The sequence below is a fragment of the Phocoena sinus genome, chromosome 6, assembly GCF_008692025.1.
Source record: "Phocoena sinus isolate mPhoSin1 chromosome 6, mPhoSin1.pri, whole genome shotgun sequence".
Lineage (NCBI taxonomy): Eukaryota > Metazoa > Chordata > Mammalia > Artiodactyla > Phocoenidae > Phocoena > Phocoena sinus.
The window spans coordinates 13,651,447-13,669,019 of record NC_045768.1 but is presented as its reverse complement, the minus strand read 5'-3'; the positions used below and the strand labels follow the sequence as shown (position 1 = coordinate 13,669,019).

At 37.4% G+C, this 17,573-nt stretch overlaps 1 protein-coding gene across 1 annotated transcript in view; it reads right to left on the bottom strand.

The window, feature by feature from the left end:
* C5 (complement C5) overlaps positions 1 to 17,573 on the bottom strand; it is a 78,479-nt gene that overhangs the window by 45,115 nt on the left and 15,791 nt on the right. The window contains exons 7-18 of the mRNA XM_032633805.1: positions 16,495 to 16,585; positions 14,582 to 14,696; positions 12,874 to 13,000; positions 10,473 to 10,588; positions 8,746 to 8,931; positions 7,344 to 7,547; positions 5,848 to 6,057; positions 5,577 to 5,726; positions 4,376 to 4,505; positions 3,339 to 3,401; positions 2,035 to 2,232; positions 7 to 97 (exon numbers count right to left, since the gene is read on the bottom strand). Of these exons, the coding sequence (XP_032489696.1) occupies positions 7 to 97; positions 2,035 to 2,232; positions 3,339 to 3,401; positions 4,376 to 4,505; positions 5,577 to 5,726; positions 5,848 to 6,057; positions 7,344 to 7,547; positions 8,746 to 8,931; positions 10,473 to 10,588; positions 12,874 to 13,000; positions 14,582 to 14,696; positions 16,495 to 16,585 (1,681 nt within the window). The remainder of the gene's footprint in view (positions 1 to 6; positions 98 to 2,034; positions 2,233 to 3,338; positions 3,402 to 4,375; positions 4,506 to 5,576; positions 5,727 to 5,847; positions 6,058 to 7,343; positions 7,548 to 8,745; positions 8,932 to 10,472; positions 10,589 to 12,873; positions 13,001 to 14,581; positions 14,697 to 16,494; positions 16,586 to 17,573) is intronic.

Here is a 17,573-nt window from a genome sequence, read left to right as displayed (position 1 = left end):
TAATACCTTTTGGGGACATGATGAACTTCCCATAACCAGCTTTCTGGAAAATAAGTCCTTATTTCTGGTTTGGTTACTGGTAAAAGAGTCTTTATATCTGGGGGAAAAATATATTTGATTATGGAAAAACAACACGAATTCTACTTAGAGCTGAATTTTAAAATATGGACATTAATCAATAGCTTAAACATTTCCGGAAAGGTCAATGAAACATTTTGTTTAGTGATTTCAAAATAGAACAATAAAGGCCTCAGGATTTCTCCACTAGTGACACTGACAAAATGAATAAAGCATAAAAATATGTTTAATAATTTGTGTTTTAAATTGCTAAATGTTTCATGTTCGGAAAAATTATACAAGATACTAATTAGTCTATAAAGTTATTTGCATTTTAAAAATTGCAATAATTGTTTTTATTTTGTAAAATAGGGAGGTTTATATTATTCTCTGCCTTATCTCAGAAATTTATTTATATTTTCTATAATAAAAATGGACAGAATGTCTGCTTCTGTCCAAGATGCACTGATAGGGACTGGAGTTACACCTCTGCCTTAAGAAAACTAGAAAACCAGACACAACAACTTTCAAATATTAGAGCATAAGTGAGCCAGGACAGTGATCCCTGAGAAAAGGGAGACAGATTGGATGAACCCTAAAATTATCCAGGTTTACTGTCTGGAGGCAGTTTACAGGCTTTAGAGCAGGGAGAGAAACCCATACAGACCCTGGCAGAGTTGCAACACCACCCATGGGAATTTGGGAGGCCAAGCTGTCTAGAACAAGGGACAGAGAGGAGGGAGCTACAGAGGCTGAATTCCAGGCAGCTGATGCCAACCCAGATGATTAGAGTTGAAAAACTGGACCACGAAAACTGGATATGTACTAGATTGTTCATAAAAAATACTGCGTGTAATAAGCAAAAATCTGAAAACAACCTAAATATATCTAATAACCTGGTTTTGATAAATGGCCACAAGAATTTATTTATGCAGAAATGTACCCACTCAGAATGATGACATTTAAGACATACTGTTAAGGGCTTCCCTGGTGGCACAGTGATTAAGAATCTGCCTGCCAATGCAGGGGACACAGGTTCGAGCCCTGATCTGGGAAGATTTCACATGACGTGGAACAACTAAGCCCATGCGCCACAACTACTGAGCCTGCACTCTAGAGTCCTTAAGCCACAACTACTGAGCCCACGTGCCACAGCTACTGAAGCCCACACGCCTAGAGCCCATGCTCTGCAACAAGAGAAGCCACCGCAATGAGAAGCCTGCGCACCACAACAAAAGAATAGCCCCCACTCACCGCAACTAGAGAAAGCCCGTGCACAGCAACGAAGACCCAACGCAGCCAAAAATAAATAAATAAATAAATATTTAAAAAAAGAAAAAAAGTAACAACAACAAAAAAAGACATACTGTTAAGCAAAACAATCAAACAGGATCTGTCACTCTGCTTTTGTTTGTTTTGACTGTATATAAATGAATTGAAAGTCCTAAAAGTTCTGAAAACATGTTAATGAGAGTTCTATAAATTCTGAAAATGTATATTGTGGTTGAAATTGAAATAAGATTTCAACTTTATGTGAGTACACTTAAGGTTATGCTACATTTAGAAATCTTTTGCTATATGTGGTCAGTATAGGTATAAACAGAATTTTTAATGGTTGTAATATCACAGAACGATGGAATTTTAGAACTCAAAGGCATATTAGAGATCACCTGGCCCAAGCTTCTTGTTTTAAAAATGAGGAGATTGAGGCTCAGAGAGGATAAATAATCATTCACGTTTATAGAATGAGTCAGCTTCAAACTCGCCTGGGTCTTGACTACGGACTAGTGCACTCTGCTCTGTACTATATATACCTCTTCTGATTCCCAAAAATGACAACAAAATTTTTTTCTTAACAGCATTTGCAAGTTATCTTTTCTACTTCCCATTTTAAATAGAGCATGTAAACCACCTTTTTTGGAAGCATAAAATTACATCAAGTTCTCCGTATTTTCCAATCGAAAATGTCAAACTTACATAGCCTTCCCAATTGGATACTTATATGAGACTCTTCAGCACGGAACTGGCTTGCGATGGCACAACAGTCCTTGAAAATTTTGATGCATCTTAGGCCCTTCTTAATCCGAGTGGCTCGCTGCTCACAGCTTTCATCATCATTACGATAGGCTCCATCATAACAACATTTCTTCAATGCTGTATGATTGTATTTAGCAGCTGAAATGGTAATAATTCAAGTGCCCTTGATTATGCATAGAGTCAAAACATCTCAGGCTTAGAAAGGCTCTTGAGGGATACTGGATTTCTGCTGTCATAGGACCTCAGCCTCACAACAGCCATGGCTAGTTGACTGTCCAGGCCCACTTTGGAACTACCCTAGGAATGGGAGAATGTGGCCTCGTAAGGTAGTCCACTCTGATTTGCACTAAATGGTTAAGGGCTTCCTGCAACTAAGCTGAGTACTGACTTTTGAAACTGGCACCTTGGGTTCAGCACCCTTTGAGTAAAATAAGTTAATGATCTGAGAAGCCTGCAAATATCTGAAGATAGTTATCATCACTAAACATGTATGTTCTTCTTCAAGCTAAAAATCCTATTTTATTCAAACGTTTCTTGTGGTTTGTGGTTTCAAACATTTCTTCACCAGTGGCATCTTTCCTCATCGTAAGTGCTTCGATTAATCAGTATCTCTCTTTTCATATCATTAAAACTTAGAATGATGGTTAGAATTTAAATGACTCATATACAGATGGAAAGTATTATTGTACTACAATAAACATCTTTATTAGTTGAGCTCAGGGCACTGACTGCTGGCTCAATGTTCTTTCTATTGTAGCATTGCCAATTATCATATCTCTGTTTAAATAATACTTAAAAATAATTTCTGTTGGGATTATTCCCCCCCCCCAAATTATCTAAAATACTCTTAACTGTTAAATGTATGCAAGAAGAGATAGACTTCCAGGTATATCTCAAAGTTACTTAAATCATGGATTTTGTTAGAATAAAATGGAAGAATATGATTTTAATTACTAGATAAAGTTTGCAGAGAGGAAATATTTGTGACAAATAAAAGTTAATCTTTTATATTTTAGAGATAGAAATAACAAAGACTTATTTCCCTCAGATTAAGGTTATGGCAAATGAACTATTGGATTAATTTGGATTAACCTTTCCAGGGGAGGTGAGCTAGATGTCTGTACATATCTTTCTTTTCACCCATTCTATTTGAATTAGGAGAAATTAGATAATGTTTACTTTTCTCCAGCTTTTGAATGACACGATCATAACCTTTTGGCAATCACATGAAACTTTTAGAGTACCTTCTCTGTCTATCTTCTTTTTCAGCATTCTTTTTGGCCTGAGAATTTCTTTACAAGGTTCATCTGTTTTAAAAAGATAAAGAAAAAGAAGGGAGAAAAGGAGATAAAATCTCAAAAACCACAAAATTCCGTGAAATTATTTAACTTTTTAAAACATTCACGTCATTCATTCAACAAATATTGAGAGCCTGCTTTCGACTAGGCACCGCACACTACACATCTCAACATGACTCGTTTTGGGAGGGGCTCACAGTCTATTGTCACACAGTTTGACTTGTTTGATCTGAATTTGGTTTTTAATCCTGCAACCTTTTTGACCCACTGATTACAAGGAAATATCTAAGCTTTTAGAGTGAGCCATGTTTCTGTTAGGTATGGTATTTTAATTATTTTTGGTGTTTATATTATTACAAATAATAGTATCATGTATAATTATGAACAATGTTAAAACCACAGAAAGAAGATGATTAAGATGTGGTCCTTGCCCTTAAAGAGCTCCCAGTGCAGTGACTGAGACAAGGTGTGTAATTAAGTGTAAGAATGTACAATGATGCATTGCTATAAATACATCTAGTCCTCCCTATAGTATTCCCCCTATTAAAGGAGGAGGCAATGATCAATTCTATATGGGGAAGAGGCCAAATCAAGGAGATGATTCTTCTTCTAGCTTCTCCAGGCTAATAAAAGGGAAAGCAGTCCTAATAAGGAAAGGCCCAAAGATGTAAAATAGTGTCACCCATAACTACCTTGGTTCTGTATGGCTTAGACATAAGGTCATGTAGAGTGAGATGAGAAACAGCTGGAAAGAGCTGGAGAGAGGATCGTGGAAGGCCTTGAGTATTACAGTAAAGAATTTGTACTTTATCTTGAAGGCTAATGAAACATTTTATACAGAGGAGTTACCTAGTCATGTCATTATAAGATCAGTTTAGAGAATATTCTGGAGGAGGGACAAAACTGAGGTCTGGGAGGCAAATCATCCATGTAAATTTCAGTAATCAATTTGAAGAATAAACAAAAAGTACTGAGTGTTTTACCATTTTCTTGGGAGTTATCTGCGTTTGCGTTGGTGAGGAAGGTGAGTCCAGCCAGGTGGAATACATCTGCATTGTTGCGGCCACCACCTGCCCCGCAGCCCAGGTCACTCTTCTCTAAAGTTTGAAATACCTGTCCAGAGGTAGTTAGTTAATTTAATAATTCTTAGGAATTAACTAAAGGCAAAATGGTGAGCCTATTCAGATGTGGAAATCATTCCTCTGAAAAACTAAAGGTACAAGTCGTTACATGGTTCTAACAAATCTGTGAAATGCGCAGCCCACTCATTTATCAAATGGTCAAAGACCAAATTTCCCAACTTCATTCCTTTATTTTGTCCTTTTGTATTTAGAAATACATACCTATTCAAAATTAAATCAAGAACTAAGTCTTAAGCTTTGATGAGGTGATTCTTCAAAATTGACCCCATGCTGTTTTGTACACAGAGTGCATACTGCAATCAATATAATGTCCAAAAAAGAATAAATGAGTGAATATATGAATAAGTGAATTAATAAACAAGCTAATTTTTAAGTCGCTAAAAGAAAAAAGAGCACAATCTCTTGTATTTTGGGGAAGAGGGCTCTAGGTTATAAGTGGGTGAGAACTTGTTTGCGGGGGGAGGCTTTTTCCAGTTTTAATTTTGACCCCAAATGTTTTTTCCTTTCTGAACGTTTTTAACTTAATAGTTTCTCAGTACTTTCTTCCTCCTTCAAAGAAATTCAAGCCTAGAAAATAGAAGCAGAGCTTAGGGGAGATAAATGGGAACTTAGGGGAAGTGAATCATTTTCAGATTCTTCTGGGCCACAGATTTTAATGAGTAAGAAAAAGGACACAAAACCCAAAAAACCCCCAGTGGTTGCCTATTCATTCTTCTCTGTTGCTGCTACTATAAAGCTCCCTGCTCCCAAATCTCCAAACCCTCCCAATCAATGGCACTTTGCCCATGAATGTAATTGCTATCATGGCATATGTTTTTTAAGTACTTAATTCCATACTTGGAAAAGTAAAAATGGATAGACCTGGGCTTTAGAGACTAACATGAGGATGGCTTACCTTCCTAAGAGTCACTGTTTTGAGTAGACTATAGAAAAGCAGGTCTAGTCTTCCCTTAATTCTTCCCCCACGACTTACCCTAGTGGCCACACTTTGTGAAGCACTGCATAGGGCCACCCCAGTAACCAAGGCCATGCACTACTTAACTCTTTCCAGGGGGTTCTTGGCTGTCCTTTGCACCCCATATATAGCACTGTCCACTGCCATTAAAGCCACCCAGGAATCCAACTCAGTTGCCATATTAAGAGATACATGTTGGCCAGGGGAATATGTATCTGTACTTGGAGACAGATGAACCTATAAGGTCATTTGAAAAAGAAAATATCATTTGTATGACACAAAAACTTCACATATAGCTGCATTTACAGCCCCTTTATTCAGAAGAAAGTTGGATTGTGACTTACAGTTTGTGGCTTACCTGGAGCTGGTTGCCACACTTTTCTTCAATATTTAACCAGACTGAGTCGGACACTAATTCTGCGGTCTGTTCTCCTGTAACAATGTAATAGACCAGGAGACGAGCTGAAGGAACCATGTTCTGTGTCACTGGAATGTTTATACTTTGATAATCTGAATCTGAAAGTTTATCCCTTGTGCCAAAGTAAATGATTTTGCCCTTGGATAAAATCTAAAAATAAACAGCAGTAGCAACGGTCATTACAAAAACAAAACATTTGCTTCAGGATGGAGCTTGGAGCTGGAGTAGAAATTACGTTAAAGAAAAAGAAAGTTAACATTGTATGGGCCTACTATGTTCCAGGAACTTTACATTTAATTAACTCTTTTAGTTCCCGTAATAACCAGAAGGATAGGAATACTATCTCCATTGTGCAGATAAAGGGACTGAGGTTCAGGAAGTAATTAAATGTCATACTGATTTCAGTTCAAAACCACCTAGCTACGATTTCAGAGAGCTAAGATTTGACCTCAAATCTGTTTAAAGTCATCACACTGTCATTAACATCTACTTGTTTAGTTGATTAAAAAATGTAGATTAGGAGGTAGAGTGCATCTTATTTTTCCCTAATTTCTGGCTTTAAGTTTTAAAGCCAGAGGTTAGGTTCTAAACTGGAGGTGTGAGGTTAAAAAAAACAAAAACCCTAAAAATCATAAGAAGCCAAAATGTCCTCAGAGATCCCTTAAATTGTCCTTAGAGAACAGGACTGTATATGTGGTTTTGGTACGTAGTCCCTAAACAAGTCCCCTAATTATTCATCAGTCAGTATGGTCCTCATTTATTTTTTAATTTCTTCTTCAAAACCGTTGAAAAAAATCATCATCACCTGTTTGGCCTGATTATCAGAATAATTAATTCCATTTCTTGGGTAATTGTCAGGAAGCCCTTAACATTTTTTTTACATTCTTTCCTACCTTTCACTGACGGCCTTGACTGACACTTCCGTTTAATTTAAGTGATGTAACAGGGATGTTGCTGGAGCAGGTATGATATGACTCAACCCTTAAGAGCAGGATTTGGGTCCCCTCTTTTTTCCAATGAAATGCACATATTTTAAGTGGGTCTAGGCGTGTAATCTTTGGCCATGAAGTAGAGCAGAGGTAATGTGAGAATTTAATCAAGCTCTCTCTATGGAGGAGTCAGGCTGTCTTTGGTGAAAGGCATATAACACAGTCAGAGGTTCCCAGGTCTAATCTAATCACAACCCTCCTCTTCCCAGCTGAGTGACTGTAGTGAGTCTTTAACCTCCTTGTCCCTCAGTTTCTTCATCTGTGAAGTAGTCATGAAAATCATTCCTTGTCTCAAAGGCTTTTGAAAAACTGATTATCAAATTAGATGATGTTTTTGAAAGTGCTTTGTAAGAATATATGTAAGGGATCATTCTAACGCTTTTCTATAAGCAAAGGAAAATCAGGTTGGGGAATAGATAGATGTAAATCTATCATTATTATACTTACCAAGTAATTATAGTGAGTTATTTTGTCAATATATGGACTTCTGGGGGTAACAACAATATTCAGATGTTCTCCCACAAGCAAAGGTTTATAGTTTTCAGTCCAGTCAATATAAAGATAACTTTGGCTGAGAGATGAATATGCTATTGCTCGGTAATCTTCGCTGGCCTGATTTTCTTCTGGAAGATCTGGGTCCTTGGTCCTGACCTGAAAAAGAAAAAAGTGAAAAAAGAGACATGGACTGTGACTTAATGTTTTCTGTGAAACATAACTTTTCAATTCCTTTCTTTGCTTTATAAATGTCTAAAATTCACAACACCAAATTCTAAAGAAAAAAGAAATCCATTACTCCAAAGTGTTTGTACAGCTGCGGTATCAAGTAACTTTACAAAGGCTATGGACAATAATTGGGATAATATGGGATTGTAGGCTATGGTGGGAAAGTCTGGTGAAGTGAAGAGAGAAAGATGCTCCTGCAGCAAATATTGACACCCTTCCTGAAGTGTCATGGTGAGTTGGGGACTCCTTTTCCTATGGGTTGGAAGGGTAGCAGTGGGGAGGTCCTGAGGACTGGGGACAGGAGTCGTGAATGGACATCACACAGACTCTCTGGCCCAGTTTCATTGTGAAGTCGTGGCACAGAGAAGGGCTTACAAACAGAGTGGGGCAGAAATGATATCATGGCACCAATATCGGCCTTTGACAGCAGAGGGGTTGGTTAATAGCTCATGCTCGAGAGTGAGACAGGAATTGGTTTGCCTCTTGAGTACCATCATTTATTAAGTCTGGATAAGTTATTTAACCATAAGAAAGGTTAAAAGCCTCTGTTTCCTCAGCTGCAAAATGGTTAGCACAATGCCTAGCACTTCGTACGGGCTCAGTAGATGATGGTGAATCTATGCATGCTGGGGTCATTGACATGCATTACTAACTTACTCATTTTTTATTTGGGATTGGGAACCTAAATATTATTTGCTGGGAGAGAAGAATATTAAGTGAGCTCTAAGGTAGAGTGACTCATACAGCTGGAAAAAAGAGAGGCTTCCACGTTTGGCTCTTTTGTGGCCCTGAAAAGAGATAAAAAGTTGGGGGGTGGGAAACAGAGAATATTTCTATCACTGATTTCCACTGCTATACCTATTCTGATACTTCTAGATTCTAATACAGTCTTACAGATATAATTCATCCCAAATAAAAAATGGATAGATTTAGCTTCCTCAAGGACCATTCAATGAATTTGCAGATTGCCTCTGGTGCTTTTTTAAAATTTTTTTGGATGCAAAATTGTGGAACTGTTCACTGGACTCATGTATAAAATCTGCCGCATTTGTTCTGCACATTGGCCAAAACACACAGTCAAAAGTACACACTGTCCTAGAAAATTTAACAGAAGAATTCAGCTCACTTTAAACTCCAGCACCACCACTTCAGATGGGAGATTCACCACAAAAGAAGCTACTCCATCACTGGAACGTGTTACACTTTGCTTTGACTCCGAGTCAGTTGTCTCCTGGTTTACATCGAGCATTTGTGCACTCAGGGTCACCGGGACCCCTCCTACCAAATGGTCAAGTGAATCCTTAACCTGCACCTGTTTGTTAGAACAGTCCAAATTCATTTCAAGAGCTCATCACTTCTTTTAAAGCATAACAATTCTGAAATAATTTTCCCTCCTCCTCACCAATATATAAATTATTCATATTCAATTCAGGTAAAAGAAGCATGTTCTCAGCTTATATATAGAAAGGTTTAATCTTATTTAGTTAAATCATTCTTGAATGGATTCCCCTGTATATCGAGAAGACTCAGAATATAAATATCATCACATTAGGTCTGCCAAGTAGATGTGATAAGGTCTTCTGCTATTTAATTTCTGTGTGTGTTCAGTTGGTTGAGAACTGGATAAAGGAAAAAATGAGGCAATCACTTCTGGGAATGATTCTCTTGGATATGAGAAACAATAAGTGCATCTTCTTTTTTCTCAAACTCTACCTCTCATTGCCATGCATATGGACATATAGAATTTCCACAAAGATATATTTTATATTATTTATTTGTATATGTGATATGAAATATATAAAATATATTTTAAAATAATAAATTCTATATAGTGACATATTTTGTGATCTTATATTATATTAATATACTCCATAATATATTATAAATTACCATATGCATTATATAGAAATATGTTATATATTATTAAATATGTTGTATATATACTAAGAAGTTATAAGCATGTCCAAAGCTTGCTTGTGGTCTAGTAAATTTTTTTCTCTTAAAGGCCAGTAATAAATAACCCATTTTAATTATCCTAAAGTTGATTTTTAAAAGCAACACATCTTCAAAGAATAAAAAAATTCTACTCTAGCTTTATAAAGGATAGGGAATAAAAATTTCCATTTTATAAATATAATAAAACATATATGTAATAAAGCATGTTTTATATATAATAAGATACAGAATACTAATCTACAATAAAATATAATTAAAAGGTCAAATGAATGTTTTAACTCCATACTATCAGCATTTTAAAAAGGAAAAGTGGAGGAAGGAGAGAAAATATTGTAAAGGAGAAAAAAAAACATACAGAAAAGAGTCAGGGACAGACAGAAAGTGTCAAGATGGAAAGGATGGAGAACAATACAGAGAGATGAGATCAGACAAGAGTTATGTACAAAGAGAATGCAGAGTGAAAAGCATAGAAATGCGCCCTCAGAGACACACAGGAAGTAAAAAATGGTGAGAGAAAGGGGTTTATTTTCAAGGAATGCTATCTCTGTCTTAAGACTTTTAAAGAGCATGTTGCCAAATAATTTTAAACTTTAGTGTTTTTTGAACTATAGACTTATGGGGTTTTATTTACATATCATTTAATGCAATGCTCATTTAGGGAATGCTTAACACAGGCTATCTTACTAAATAGTGATACTGCCCTAAGCGTTGATATCATCTCCAAGGCTGAAGCTGGTCTGCAGTTTCCCACCACCCACCACATAGTCGGAGGGGCAGATTTCACACACAGAATGTGTTCCCTCTGTGATTTGCCTCTCCATCATCCTTCTTTTGTTTGCCACCCCCATATTTTTAGAAAAAGATAATCACATTTAGCAGTTTCCCCCCATCATCTACCTTGACAGAAAATGGAATCCCAGGCTTCAGAAAAAGAGGAGTAGCAACCAAATTCAGTTTGTAGGGAGAAAGGACATATTTGATGCCAGGAATTTCTGCTTCTTCAGAAAATCCACCTAAAGAAATGACAAGGATTATGTTGACCTTTATTAGGAGTGTACTGATCTGTGTGGGGAGCTATTTTGTGTTCATATGTCTCTACAGACCTACTCATTCATTCATTCACTCCATTTCTGCACTCATTCATTTACCAACAGCAAGTAGGATATGGGTCTTGGTTCAGAGGGGCAGTGCAGAGAAGAGTCTAAACTCTTCTCAGGAGTTTCCAAAGCCTTACGCACAAGGCTTGTGGGCAGAGGTGGTCCTTGTGGAAGTAGAGCAATAGGATTGGACTGAGGAAGAATTCAAGGAAGGGACACCACTTTTCACCAGTGGCCTGAGTTTCAGTTAAATATGTATAAGGCATTAAGGAGAGAAGAAAGGGTAGGCCAGAGACTAAGCCTTACAGGGCATTCACCTTTAGAGAGCAGGGATATGGAGAGAAGTGGAGAAGACATAAAAGGAGAGCTTGAGGTAGAGAGAGCCCAGAGGGTCTACTAGAAAGACCCCAATAGTGGTTGTTACCCATTAGCTAAAACTTAAGCTAAACTATTAAGAATGATATACAAAGTTCTAGTATCCCTAAACTCCTTTCCAGTATTACATCCCTAATACCCCTACATATATATCCTATACTTCAGTGAAAGGAATAATCTGCTACTCTCAAAGATCAAGTTTCACCTCCCACTCTTGGTATGTTTGCTCTGTGAAGGGTGCCCCACTTCATCCTGGCTGTTATCCCTGCCTCAAAACCCTACTTATCTTTCACAACAAGACCAATTATCTTCAGGACACCATTCTTGGTTGCTCAGCAATCACCTAGGAGCTCATCTTCTTCTGAAGGTCAGTAGCATTAAGCACTTTTCTTAGAGCACATATGGAATTCCTTCTTGTTCAGAGTTATTTGTTTACTTGTCTTATAGATGCTTGTTTGTAAGCCACTTGAGTACTGGGATTACGCATCATTAATATTTGTAAGCCTGCATATTTAGCAGCACTCTTTGCATATCTAATAAATACTGCTTAAGCTGAATTTGTTTGTAATAAATTGAGAAAAATAAAAGTAACAAAGAAACATTAAAACAATGTCAAAAACACAGCCAGGGCAGGGAGTATAAAGTCACCATCATTCTCCCACATCTATTGAGCATCAGATGCATACAAAGTGTTTAATAACCTGATAATTACCTCAATTCTTCATTCTGCTACCCAGAAGGAAAATTTAAAGAGGTGGAAGGGGACTTAGGAATAATTTGGTCTAACAGTCATTTTATTGAAAAAAAAAGTGGCCTCAGTGTGGTTAAATTATTTGTTCAAGGTTGGTTGGGGATTCAATATAGACCTGAAAATATAAGTTACATTAGTAATCAAGACATATCAGAAGTAAGACAAAGTAACCCAACTTGGAGTAATAATTAATAACTATTAAAACCATTGGAGTGAGGATTAAGAGTACTAGACAAGGTGCTAAGAATGCTAAGAAAGAAGTAGATGGAGAAAAGAAGGAGGAGGAGGGGGGGAGGAGGAGGAGAGGGAGAGGAAGAGGAGGGGGAGGAGGAGGGGGAGGAGGAGGAGAGGAAGAGGGAGAGGGGGGGAGGAGGAGGGGGAGGAGGAGGAGAGGAAGAGGGAGAGGAGGGGGAGGAGGAGGGGGGGAGGAGGAGAGGGAGAGGAAGAGGGAGGAGGGGGAGGACAAAAAGGAGGAGGAGGAGGGGAAGGGGGAGGACGAGGAGGAGGAGGAAGAAGAGGTGCTGTTTTAAGTGCTTTGCATATACTGGCTCTTTGATCCTCACCATAACCCTATGAGGGATATACTACTATTGGATCTATTTTAGAAACATTACCTCCAATTTTAAATAGAATTACTATTACAGAAGTAAAGGGCTTTAGGATGCACTTTGTTCAACTCCATCATTGTACAGCTAAGGGGACGAAAACAATGATAGTAGTAATAACTTTCATTTGCATGGTAATTTATCAAATGTTTTACACACATAATCTCTTTGATTTTGATTCTTACTGGGTGAGAAAATCGGGGTGCCAGATGTTCACGCCAGATAAGTTGCAGACCCACTTGGAATACCAGATGGGCAGGTGTTATCCCATTCTTGCCAGTGAGGCAATAGAGACGCAGTGACAAGGGGGTGGCAGAGCTATACTCTAATCCAAGTTTTTAATGATGTAAAAAATAAAACTTAACTATAAAAGGAAGTAAACTGTGAAAGAACTGTAGAAATTATTTATACCTTGAAAATGCTGTCTAAATATTTCCCAAGAGAAAGTTTAAAAAAAAAACCAAACTCACCTGTAGACTCTATGACTGTCACACCAATATAAAGGTACTTGTTGTTTAAATCTTCTAGACTGCCATAGGACAATTCTTTAATTGCTGTTTCAGAGTCAAATGTGACTCGAGCAATTCCATTTATCAACTGTTTAAAGGGGGAAAATGAAAGAGTTATTTCACAGAAGAATTTATAAGGAAAAAATGAACAAAATGTGCCTTTACTAGCCTCTCAATTGAAGACAAATGTCAGAGGAATGCTTTATTGTCACCACTAAAGTGAGTAAATGAGTTCACAGTTAAGCCCAGAATGTCATTTTCTAATCTATTTCTTTAGAATTTTGACACGGAAACGTCTTAAATATCATTTGATTTCACAGGCCTTTTTTGTACTAGCTGGCAAAGATGACTTCTTCCAATCACTGAGTCATCATCTTTCTAGACCTCTCAGCTTACTTTTGCTCTTAACTGAGAGTTTATGGGGTTTTATGATATTTACTTTGTACTTTGCTGCTTACATATTGAAACGCTAATTTAAAAACACACAATGGATAATGGGATATGGGGTTAAGTCACATGATATTATTTAATTATTAACCACAACAGTAAAATAGATTTTGCGTTCTTTTTTCTTTTAAAATTGAGTGTTATGAGGCCAGGGATTTTGTCTTATGTAGCTTTAAATCTCAGTGTCTAGCATAGAATCTTGCATTAAAAAGAGGCATTTAATTTATATCTTAAAGAAATAAAACTGTATTTTGAAAGAACAAAGGCTAAATTACTGATGATACAAACTATGTGAATATGCAGCAGTGAGCAAAATGACACGAACCCTTACCATCCACAGTATAATGTAAAGAACACTGAACTAGAGAAAAGGGGACCAGGGCTCTACTCTGAGCTCCAGCAACCACGAGCCCTTGACCATGGACCAATAACTTCCCAGTGAGTTCATTCATTCACTTATGAATTTTTATAGAGCACCTACGTTTTGCCAGGAACCAGGCTGGCTCTGGGCATACAATGGGAATGATTCAGACCCCCAAAGAGTTTTGTGTAGAGAATGATGGAGAAGTAAATAACCATACAATAAGAAGGGTTTCTCAGCACTATTGACCTCATTTGGACAGGATAATTCTTTGTTGTGGGGCACTGTCCTGAAGGAGTTTCACAGCATCCCTGGCCTCTACCCACTAAGTGCCTGTATGATCCTCTTTCCCAGTTGTGACAACCACAAATGTCTCTGGACATTACCAAATGTCCCCTTGGGGGTAAAAGTCATCCCTGGTTGAGAACCACTGCAATAAAGTGTGAAACGTGCTCCACTGAGAGCAACTCAAGGCCTGAGGGAGTAGAAAGTGTGTCCGCATTGAGACAAAGAATGAGAAGGAATTACCTGGGCAAAGAAGAGTTAGGAGGGAACAAAGGGAAAGAGCATTCCCAAGCAGAAGGAGCAGCTCTGCAAAGACCTGGAGGCAAGAGAGACTAGGGCAATTTTGAGAAACTGAAGTGACCAGTGCAAGGGAGAAGAAAGGGAGAGATGGGCTGGTGAGGGGAGCTGATGCCAAGGAAAGTGAACTTTATCCTAAGGATAGTGAGAAACCAACAGAGGATTTTAAGTTTCAATTTCCACCCCTATATAAAATGGGAGATTGGACTAGATGAATTTTAAGTCACTTTCCATCTCTAGCATTCATGACGGATCTTTAGGTACAAGTGAATCTCTTACCACTGTGCTTTGCATTGCTTTATGCATCATTTCTTTTTGATCATCTTTTAAGTCTTTTCTTATTCCAAAAGAGATAAAAACGTCAGCCTCGTTGATGAATTTATTATAAAAATATCTGTCAAACAATCACACCATAAAATTGTTTTGCTAACAGGGTTACAATAATAAAATCTGGATAAAATATAACAATTCAAAATTACATAAAGCATTTGATACACTTTAAAGTGCCTTCCATCCACTGTTATATTTCATCCTCATAAAGCTACAATAATAAAGCCAAAGTACAGATTTTTATTACTATGTGCTAGATGAAAAAAACTGATCTTGAAGAGATCAAAAGAGTCAGGTCTGGGGTCCTTTCTTACAGGACACATCACTTCCTCAATGATTTTGATACCAGTGGAGAGCTGCTCTTTATCTTCTTTTATGTTTTTAAAAGCAGCATGTCCGATCTCAGAGTTATATGTTCTTTTTTAAAATTCTAACTGTATACTTCCTTTTTTAGTTTAGAATTAAAGTAATAATAAAGAAAACTTTCTGCACAGCAAATACTATAGCAAGAGCTAACTTTCCTTATTCATAGTTTGAACAAAAAAATAAGTCTCTCCATTAAAAGAAGTCAATTTCTACAATTCTCTGTCAAGTGAGCCTTTTATGCTGGTTTAGATTAAGGGACAAACACTCTATTTGAGGAATAAATGCTAGTAAGAGAGGCAGTATAGGGTAGCATTTGAGGGCATGTATTCTGGAATGAGACAGGCCAAGTGACTTACTAGTTGTATGATCTTGGGCAAATTACTTAACATTTATGTACCTCCGTTTTTCCATTTGTAATGTGGGGATAGTTACAGTATCTACCTCATAGAGTTCTTGTAAAGCTTAAATGAGGTAATATGTACAGAGTGCTTTCAGAAGTGCTTGACACATATAGTTATATAAATCGGTTAATGTTATTAATAACTACAGTATATTGTCATTTTTAAATGACCTAAGCTTTTGTGGTAGATTGCTTGCAAAAATAACCCCAATTCTCTACCTCTCCATGTATCCACCACTTTTGCAGCTCCTTGGGTGTGAAGGGAGTCTATTTCCTTTGCGCTGGTCTTGTAATTTGCTTTGGTCAAAAGAATGTGTTGGAAGTGATGGCGTGCCAGTCCCAAAGTGTAAACCTCAAGAGGACTTTTATGCTCCCATTTTCTCTCTTTGAGCATTGCTGCTGCTACAGGCTAGCCAGTTGGTTGATGAGAAACACACATGGTCCAATCATCCTTGTAGCTTCAGTCAACTGCTAGCCAGCTGCCGGGCATGTGAGTAAGACCTCCCTAAACCAGCTGGCCCCCAGCTGACCTGCCAACTGACTGCAGGCACATGGGCGAGCCCCACTGACGTCGGCCTGGCCCAGATCAGCAGAACTGCCCAGCTGACTCGTAAATGGCTATGGTTTTAAGGCATTGGATCTTAGAGTAGTTATGCAGCATTAGCTGGCTGATCAAGCCATTAAAAATGACAAGAAGTGAAGGTTTCATATCTCAGTCCCAATATCCTAAGTCATGCTGGTTCCTAAACATACACATTGAACTTAAATCTTTAGGATTTCCCCCGCCCTCTGGTGAATAACCAACAAAGCTAAAATCAGAATCAGCTAAAATCAGTATGAGCTAATAAACTATAGGCATAGTGTCTTCTCAATCAGTCGGTTCAAAGTAATGGAAGACATTGCCACTAAATCACAGATCTCAGCGATATATAAATCTATCAACTCAACACATTGTACACCTTAAACGTGCACAATGTTATATGTCAATTATATCTCAATAAAACTGGAAAAAGATCACACATCTCACTCTGGGCAACTGTCACCAGAGTTGGAACTCAGTTCAGCTAGATAATCTGAAAAAAAAAAACTTTCTTACCTTGCTTTTATAGTAATTTCAAAATTATTAAAGTCCTTATAACCAATGAAATTATTTTCTGTTTCTATTGAGATAGAAAAGTGTGGCAACACTGAAAATAAAAACAAAGAGGCAACATTACCATTTAATTTAGAGTAGTCTTTAAATCATAGCAACCAACTGTATTTCTGGATTAGTTGGATAAGCTGTTACATCAGCACAACATCCACTTTATCATCATTATCATCAACAACAACACTATTTTTGGGGAGCCTCCCATTCTGCAAATCAGAGGTCAATCCATCCTCTATGTACTGGAAGCACTTCACTTATACTTTGATTTCAGCACTTATTATAGGCAATCGATTATTTCCTCCACTAGAGTATTGGCTCCTTGAAGCAAAAAAGACTATTCTCTCTTTATCTTTGTATGTCTCCCCCTCTCATCCTTCTCATGAATCGCAAATATAGTATGTGCTCAACAAATGTTTATTACATTCAAAATGGAAAAAGAAATTTCTTGCTTATTTAATATTTCCTTTTTTTAATCTAGTAGAAAAATCCATTCAGTCTCCAAATTCCAACATAAAACTCTCACTTTAGTCAAGAAGAGAGAGCTTACAATTAGCTACAAGAAAGAACCTTCATAAAAAATTAAAAATTAGGGCAGAAAGGAAGGAGGGTTTTTTCCTCTCTTTGGTATCTTGATTGCCCAAGAGAAAACAATTTCATCTGTCAAAATGGCACTGTCTTCTCTTTATACTAAGTCAGACTGTGTACTGAGGCTTACAGATTCTAATTCTATTAACCTGCACAACAGTTAGTAGAAAATTGGGTGATTGTATGACCTTGATATTGTACACAAAGACTGACACAGGAGAGTAAGTGAGATAGTTGGCTTCAGATATGGCTTATGTGTTTTCTAGATGGTGAAAAACATAAGAAAAAGAGCAATGCAATTTGTTGCTCTGGGCTGCATTCCTATGTTATTAAAGATCAAGACAGATGTGTTCTCCCCAGGATATGAAGTAGAGGAAAATATTTCATCCTTTCATCCAGTACCTAGGTGCCATGTAGCCTGCATACTCCTGCCAACAGTG